Raw genomic sequence first — 9,067 nt, forward strand, 5'->3', positions numbered from 1 at the left:
ATCTTCATATGTTAGATCCAATACCCAAAGAGAATGAAGATTTTTTTTTTTNTTTTTTCATGTTACTATGACCAATCCTTTTTCTTCCTAATGTTATCTTTCTTCCATTTAGATTTATCACCCTCAAAGGCGAGTCACAAATATCTCATATGACTTTGTTGAACGCCTTTATCTTTGAATTGGCTTTTTCAATCCGCCGCTTTCTCATGCTAATTAAAGTCTCATAAAATTAAAAAGCACCAGTGACTACCTATCCACAATGGAGCTTGCATTCCATGTATTGGTGGAAAAATTGTTACCTTAAGGAGAAATTTAAATTGTACCCTAAACCATGGATTCATGTTATTCATCTTTATCTAGCTGGCCGTATTCAGAGTAGCCAGAACTGAGCATGATCCTCTGTTAGAGTTTTCCAATCAATGGTAAGGGTTCCTTTTTTTGTAGCATGTCTAGAGAAGCTAGCACTCTAGATTTTGATCCGTAGGCTCTGAAGAGAGAATCTTGTTACTTCCAAACTATCAACAGATTGTTATTAAACCAATAGTTTGTTTCAGACTATTATCAAAGTGAAGATTAGAGATGAACAACACAACAATGCAAGTAATTTCTCTCACACATAAGTATCACATTTTACATGGTATCTAGTGCCAGATTACCGTTTGAGTTTTTTTATGAAGCACTCAAGAATTTAGAAGTAATGTCATTACTTCCAAACTATCAACATATATTGTTAGGGTCTGGTTCAAAGGACATAATTTTTTACACAATTTTTGACACTTCTTAGTAACCGTTAGATTTTAATATATTTAAGGGTCTTGATTTATTGTGAGTCCGATGTGGCAAATGACATGACATTAACCATTTTCATAATAAATTATATTAAATTTTCACTTTATCAAAGACAAAACCCAAATCCAACTAAATAACCAACAAAAAAATCCAACTAAAATATGGAAAATCATATCCAACTGTGCACAATCAAAATCAAAATCAAAGTAAGACGTTGTGCTTCTCTTTTTTCTCTTTATCGAGTACGGTGTTTCTCCATCGACGATCACTTCTTTTTAATTTGCTCCAACACTACTCAATCAATCTCCCCACTGTAGGGTTTTAGGGTTAGGGCTAGCATAATCTCTCAGTATAGCTGTTGTTTCTAGATTCATATCCATCTATTCAGAAAGCTTGTCATCGATTTACAACCCATTTGAAGCTAAATTTTTTTATTGAAGACAGAAATATTGCTATGACTTTTGTTTCTATGTTGAATTGATGAAACACAATGACATGACCATGAATCTGTATATGTACAAGTGTATATGTATGTAATCAGGTATGAACCTAGGTTTGCTGGACTTAGACGAAAGGCCATGGTGTTCTTCTTCTCTCTTTCTTCTTTGTTTTTTTTCTTTTTTCTTTACTGTGCAGACTCGAATCTAATTTTCAAATTTCAATTGGATTGGTTTTGTGTTATTTCGATAAAGGAATTTTTTTTGGAGATACATGAAATTTAGATTTAATTTATTATGAAAATGGTTAATTTCATGTCACTTGCCACATCAGATTTATAATGAATCTATACCTTTAAATGTTTTAAAATCTAACAACTACAAAGGAGTGTCAAAAATTGTGTAAAAAATAATGTCCCTTGAACCGGACCCATATTGTTATTAAACCAATAGTTTGTTCAAACTATTTATCGAAGTTAAGATCAGAGATGAATACAACTACTTGCAGAACCACTAGCATCAACAACCAAGCTTGCCTTCAACTCACTCCCATCATCGCACAAAATCAAAGACTCAAACTCTTTATGCTCAAACCTTGGCCTTGTTGGAATTTGACTCCATTGGAGTGACACCTCTACGTCCACAATTTCTTGAGCTTCTTCCTACTGACCCGACCATAAGGTGTATGCGAGATACAGACAGAATGAGAATATAAAACAGTAGAATGAATGCGATGCTTTTCTCTAAAACTTGGATAGTGCAGCATTTGTGTAAGGTAAACGTGCTGGGGGCCATTCGTTACTGAAACAATTGAAGCCGCCTTTGATTTGGTAATTGCCTAATTGAAGCCGCCTCATTTTCAGGTCTATTTGATGTATCAGGCGGGGGTATTTGTTCGAGTGGAATGTAAACTGCAAGAACAGAGATTTTTTTTGTCAAAAAATAAAGCCTTCGGATCGAAATTGACCAAATATTGAAGCAAACATTGTCCAAATACTGAGACTCCAACCTGATTAAGCGAGGGGAACGAAATCGACACCCTTCAATGTCAATATCACATCAACTGAGTTCATTGAAATCGACAAAAAAAAAAAAAAAACAACGAAGTTCATTCAAATCAGGTGCTGCCTCAATTGGGTTTCTTTTAAAGATGATGTGCAATGTGTGAAAATGAAGGTTTTCAAAACTGGTAAAATAGAAGAGAATGGATTGAATCATCAAATACAACTAGCGGTATTTTAAGATTTTCCATTCGTAACAAGTGAAGCCCTTACTCAATGTCCCCCAGTGTTCATAAAATACAGATGATATGATAATGTGACATGGGAAAAACATCACAGACGTTTCAAGGAACCAGACACTCCAAGTAAATATTGCAAGCTACAAATATTTACTTTCATATACAACTCTCAAAAAAAAAAAAAATGAACCGTTAAGCACAGAAACCCCTTTGATTATAGAATGATGGAGATTGTCTCAACAGTCTTTGTTATATACACAAAGAAGTGAATTAATAAAGATCTGCAGGACGGTAACGTGATTCCTCCACAACAAGCAGCAATGATAATGCACAGGAACACAACAATCAAGCATGTCAACAGGGCCCTGTGCAAATTAAACAATTTTCAATGTCCTGAAACAATCATAGAATTATTTTCCATCTAGAAACTTTTGTTTGACAAGCAGGAGAATTCAGCAAGAAAAAACGCATGGGTTATCCTTATTTCATTTTCTAATAAACATAATTTCATCAGTAACATAAAACACGATAACCACTACAAGAAAAGCTGTGCACCACTAAACAGAATAGAGATCTGCTTTAGAAAATAACAACAGTCCTCCACAGATTTATTCTGTTCAGAGGTTGATATCTTAGATGAGTTCTTAGATGACATTGATGTCTATTGTCTAGCTACAGCTTCATTTGGTTCCACTCACCTTATCACATCCCATCTCTATTGCCAGTTCAAATTCCTAACACTCGCTTCAGAAACTCCCATCGTTACTTGATGTCTTGATTAAAAAAAGCAGGATTCCAATTTTGCTGGCTATTCACGATTACACTTGTCTCTTCCCAGCATGCATATATTAAGGATAATAACTTCTTTCTTCTCCTCTAAAAATCCAAGTCTTTTGGCATCTGCAATTTTTTATTTATTTTTAACAATGGAACGGTTTTAGCTTTTCTTTGCTGTTGTAGCCCAAATTGGTTAGAAGAGAAGCACCCTCTATGGAAGCAAGAGATCAAAGCTATTGGTACAAAAAAATGTCCTTTTAGTTTTTCAAAAAAAGAAAAAAAAGAATGTCCTTTTAGTTATTGCAGAATTCTTAAGTAAGGCCCTAGAAAGGGTCACTTGTTAGTTTCACTCTTTTGGTTTTTCTACAAGCGCAAGGGAGCTGTAATTGACACCTATACAGGAAGCTATGGGCAGCCAACCAAGGCAAAAATTGGTAATCAGGTAAGAGAGCTATTGGAGGAATGGTGCCTCAGTATCTTCCTGTCTACCTTGTTCTCTTTTTTCCTCCCTCCATTGTCTATATTCTCTAGCTTTGCTGAGACTACAGCAGCTATAATCATACGTATCCGTCTAAAAAGATTCGCACCCCCACACACCCCCCGCCCCCTCCCCCCAAATTTCAATACTTAAATCTGAAGATGCACCCGCAAGCTTGGGTTCACTACTGGGCACAACCTCCTCATTGAGTGGCATTGATAAAATTCAAATTTCGCGATATAAAATTCTGGCATCTGCCAACAAAATTTTGCCCCCACACCACCCCCGCCCCCCCCCCCCCCCCCAAAAAAAAAAAAGCTCCAGAAGGGAACAGGTACATTTCTCCTAAAACAGATGAAGGCTTATGATGATTCTATCCTTGGCCCGGCTCTAACTTGACCTGGTCGAGTTCCTGGCTGAAGGGAAATAATATGTACAAATACCTAGGAACTACTGTGTTTAAGGTCTTAATGGGTAAGGTTTAGAAGATGGGTGTTGGTGATGAAGCTTGTAGGCATTAAAGAAAAGAAGATTAGAGAAAATTTGGACTCACTTCAGTAAAGTTTCTTAAAATCACACCAAACAATTCTCAAGAATCAGTTGACACATATTGTTTTGATATAAACCACCTGCGATCTCATTACCGGATTTAACAGTAGACAAGGAGCCTTGTACAGAGCTACAGATGCCAAAAATAGTGCAAACATTATACTACATTGATTAATGACTTCTAGGAATGCTAAAAATCTTGTTATTTATGACTGACAGAAAATCCCTAGGAAAAGTACAAGCTTGATCCAACAAAAACAACATGTTTCTAGAAGCCACATGAAAACTGTACAGAAACTTCCATATATAATACTTACTGATTAACTGGTCTCTTTGGTTATTTCTCTTTTCATACTTTTCACTGTTTTAAAGACTCTTGTCTTTCCAGGTCTCTTAAGCACATAATTTCATATTTAGTATACAACTTGATCCTCCCAAGATTAGATATACTGCCAATGAATAGCACTTACAAGAGTTTGGCATTTTTCATCCACAGAGCTTGGCGAAGGCGCTTTGACTGTTTCTTGAAGTGAAATGCAGTGTCTTGCATAGTTGCAATTTAGTCAACAAGAAGTTCAATTGGGTTGCCTCTCTCCAATATCTTTTCTGTGTTAACCACCATTATAGTTCGTATCTGGATATCAGATAACTCATTGTGAGATTTTCAAGAGTAATCAACAACCAAACAGAAGGCAATAATAGAAAAATGCAGACCATAGCAGAACCAGAAAGTTAATGAAAACAGTTTTGAAGTACCTGTCTCATGCAAAAATCATGTCCAATGAAACTAGCTCCTGAACTTAAAAACAATAGCTACATTCTTTTCAAATGTCATTTCCATCTTTTTCATTATTTGCAGCTTGCAGTGTAAGTTTTTGCTTGTCATTTCAAATCTTTGAATAAAACCTCAACATGTCATATCATTATCATCAATTTCATCTCTAGCTTACAATATTAGTTAAGGAAACGAATTTGCAGCTTGCAATGCAAGTTATTAGAATCTGGGAACAAACTTCCACAGTCATATATCAACTTCGACACTAGCTCAAACTAACACTTAAGAAAGACACAAAATCTTTGGGCCTAATGGCCATGTGATCTGCAAACAATCAATTTAATGAGGAAACCGCTTCTATGGCACTGCCTAGTGGCCATGCTGCTTCAACCAAGGCATTATTATATTTAACTTTCTTCACCAACGTAATCTCTTGCCATGGATCTATACCGAATCCATCTACGAGCAATGTATACTGGTAAACAAGATCCATGCACAAGTAAGGCAGGTTGTCCTTGTCAACATGTGGATATGTGGATTTGGCATCCTCCAGTTTAGTTTGACAAGCACGCTTAGCTGCCTCCTCAAAGTCTCCAGGGTGAACCTTGGCAACAGGTTCTTTTGCGTTAACAAAACCAGCCTCAGCAGCTCTGTCAAAGAAAAACGAGGCAACAAAAAGGTTCCTTTGTCCATCCCCTCCTCCACCATTCCACACCCCGCCAAATGTGCATTTCATGTGTGTACATGTATCCTCATTCACTTTGAGTGCCTTCGTCGCTACCCTCCTGCAACCATCTATGCTTGAACCAGATGAGGAAGCTTTAAAACTTTCTCCTCCATAATTGTAAGAACCATTATATCCTTCTAAAATACAGGGGTTGCCAGAATCTTCGGAAACCTTTAAAATCTCAGCTCGAGCTGCTAGTAACCCGTAATGCAGATAACTGTGAACACAGAGAGTACAAAAGCATTAGCTTATTGTAACAAAGTTGTTGATATCAAACTGAGACTAAGGAAAAGATTAAATACCTGTGAACATAGAGGTTATAATTTGTTCCTTTAAGAGACATTTTCCTGACATATATATCCTCGCCGTCGGAAAGCTTTGGTGCCTTTGCAGCATCAGCCTCAGAGATAGCATACGCCATTTGAACAGATCCACCACCAAGATCAACCACCCCAACAGTATCAGAATATTCCTTGCCCAAATTGCCAAGAAGATAGTTGATAGTGACCCACTGGAACGAGCCCTCCTGAGTTCCGTCTATGACAGTAACAGCATCAGGTTGGGAGCTGAGGGAGCTCGACTGCTTGAGCAAATCCCTAACGGCCTGGAGAATGCGATTAGATGCATCAACACCTAACGCCCGGAGGCCGGCGGTGGCGCCGACGCGGACGGGGGTGAAGGGACGCAGGTCCTTAGGAACGGCGGCTTCGGCCTTGTGGAGGAGATCTGAGAGAGACAGGGCGGCGCTGCGAGGGTTGGAGGCGTAGGAGCTGAGACCGGGCTTGGTCTGGAGGAAGAGCTCGAGATCTTTTCCGATGGGGAGGAGGTTGAGGTTGTGGTCGAAGCAGAAGACATGGACGCGGCTGCCGGAGCTGCCGGCGTCGAAGATGACGGCGTAGGAGGTCTTGGAGGAGTGAATCTGAATAGGAGTCTGGGAGGGCATGACGTAGAAGACCATGGTGAGGAGGAGAAGAGGGACGGAGACGAGGAGGAGGAGACTGCGGTGCTTGTAGAGCTTGTCGGAGAGGGAGTCAGAGCTCCCTCTGCCAGGACGCTTCAGCATCTGATCGGAGGACGGCGGAGAAGTCGTCTGAGCCTCAAGCAGTTCAGCCGAGGAAGGCGATCTGTACCGGATCTGCTTCCCTTCCGCAGGCTCCAGATTTGCCTCGTTTTGCAATTCCACCCAACCCCTCTCTTCCTCTCCTCTTTAAGTAGAACCTACTCTTTTTCAACTGAATTTGATTGACGCCAATCAATTGAATTTTTCAAACTAATTTTTTTTTTTTTTTTTTTGCCTCTCCCCCTTTTAAGTAGAACGTACTCTTTTTCAAGTGAACCTTTTATCAAATGAATTTAATTGAAGCTAATAAATTGAATATTTAAAATCAAAAATCAAAAATGTTTTAGTTTTTTAGAGAACGCTCCTCACGCGCCTTCCTCAACTAGCCAATTCTGATCTTGATACTGAATTAATCAATTTTCTTCATGTTTTCCCTTGATTTTCTGTTGCTTCCTTCTGTTTCTGGTGGCGACTCCGGTCTTTACCTTCTCCGCCCTTTTTTCTGGAAGTGGCGGAGTCTCAAATTCCTTAATGAATCAGCGAAAACGCTCAAAGTCTGGTCATGATATATCTTCATATCTGGAAGCTTTACGCATGGAGGACCTAGATTCTTCCTGTTTCCAAGCTCCCTCTTCTCAATCCCTGCCAAGTTATGCTTCGATGCTCAAGAATCCGGTCAATCGGTTTGCTGCAACAATGTCTGAGGATTTTGAATTCTCTGAAAGTGACTGTACCTACTCTCGAGGCAAACATGGCCTCAATGTGTCGTTCTCGGAAAAGGTCCATAACAAACTGGACTTCGGCTGGAGATGCTCTGTCATCATTAAGCTCATGGGTAAGCCTAATTCCACAAACACTTTTGATTTTATCCTTAAGGGTCTGAGACGTAAATGGCAAACTAAAGGTGGGTGGCATCTAGTTGATTTACCCAATGACTATTTCATTGTTAAATTTAATCTTGAGGATGATATGAATGAAGTTCTATGTGGAGGTCCTTGGATTATAGCTGGCCAGACTTTGATTGTTCGTAAATGGAGTCCTGATTTTGATCCTATGACTGATGTTATTGGTTCAATGGCTCTCTGGGTTCGAATTTGTGGCTTACCTGTTAAGTATTTTAAGTCCTATGCTGTTGAAAAAATTGGTAAAATCCTTGGCAATGTTGTTAGAGTTGATCCTATCACTATTGGTCAAGCTAGAGGCAAATTCGCCAGAGTCTGTGTTGAAGTGGATTTAGGAAAACCTCTAAAGCCTTTTGTTGAAGTTGAGTCAGTTGCTTATAATGTCATATATGAGGGCATCTTTATGATCTGCTTTGAATGTGGTTGCTTCGGACATTCCAAAGACAAATGCCCTTCTATTGTGCTTGCTTCTAATGTTGATCATTCCTCTGTTGTTCCTAACTGTTCTCCTAATGATGTTGTCCATGGCGATAATATGAAAGTGCTTGATGAGATGGATGCTTCTTTTGAGCACCGTTCTGTTATTAAGGAAGACATGGGGCCCTAGATGTTGATGAATTATATGAATAAAAAGAAGAATTCTAAATTTGGTGGTCAGACTAAGAGTCCTTCTAAGAGATCTAGATTTTCAGTTCTTCGAGATGATATTGTTGTTGCTGATGATGAAGCTGAGACCAGTACTGACAATCCTACTATCACTATCAATCCTCCTATTGTCAAGCTGTGGTCTAATCTCCAAAGTAAGCTGATGAATGCTTCTAATCCTTCTGAGCATGTTGTTTCTAAACCTTCTTCTTCTCTGCCTAAAAGCAGTTATCCCTCTACTAAGCCTGTTAAAGATCTTATGCATCTCTCTTTTGATAATGGTTCTTCTGATAAAAGAAAGCCTATGTGTGATGTTTCTAACAAACTGGTTAGTGGTTCTATTCCAAAGTCTTCTGTTCATTACCAAATAAAACTTAAAAGCTCCTCAGCTAAACAACAGTTTAATGTCTCCAAGAAGCTTTCCTTTGAAACTGCTGAGCATGGTTTATTTGGTAAAAACCCTGCAACTATGTTTGGCCACAGTCCTCCTGAGGAGAAGGCTGAGGTATGTATTTTGAACTCTTCTTCTGCTACGGATGAAAATGGAACTTCTACAACTATGGATGGTCCATCCAACTTTGTAAATATGACTTTTGCTTCTAATAGCTTATTGATTGATGATGTGAACCTACCTTCCAATAATTTGGAAGGCATGGTTGTTTCTTAAATCTGATTTTCCATCAGTTTC

The 9,067-nt window shown here is 38.7% G+C and overlaps 2 protein-coding genes across 2 annotated transcripts; both read right to left on the minus strand.

Annotated features, from left to right (window-relative positions):
* Positions 1-2,680: 2,680 nt before the first annotated feature.
* LOC101303968 (vesicle-associated membrane protein 714-like) lies at positions 2,681-5,175 on the minus strand. The gene is made up of 2 exons (XM_004293079.1): positions 4,741-5,175; positions 2,681-2,831 (listed from the first exon to the last, which is right to left on the minus strand). Exons 1-2 carry the CDS (start codon positions 4,818-4,820, stop codon positions 2,681-2,683), a joined length of 231 nt encoding a protein of 76 aa, XP_004293127.1. The 5' UTR covers positions 4,821-5,175.
* LOC101293262 (apyrase 2-like) lies at positions 5,095-7,024 on the minus strand. Its single transcript, XM_004291653.1, has 2 exons — positions 6,075-7,024; positions 5,095-5,989 (listed from the first exon to the last, which is right to left on the minus strand). Exons 1-2 carry the CDS (start codon positions 6,833-6,835, stop codon positions 5,380-5,382), a joined length of 1,371 nt encoding a protein of 456 aa, XP_004291701.1. The 5' UTR covers positions 6,836-7,024; the 3' UTR covers positions 5,095-5,379.
* Positions 7,025-9,067: the final 2,043 nt, after the last annotated feature.

This window comes from Fragaria vesca, linkage group LG2 (assembly GCF_000184155.1).
Source record: "Fragaria vesca subsp. vesca linkage group LG2, FraVesHawaii_1.0, whole genome shotgun sequence".
Classification (NCBI taxonomy): Eukaryota; Viridiplantae; Streptophyta; class Magnoliopsida; order Rosales; family Rosaceae; genus Fragaria; species Fragaria vesca.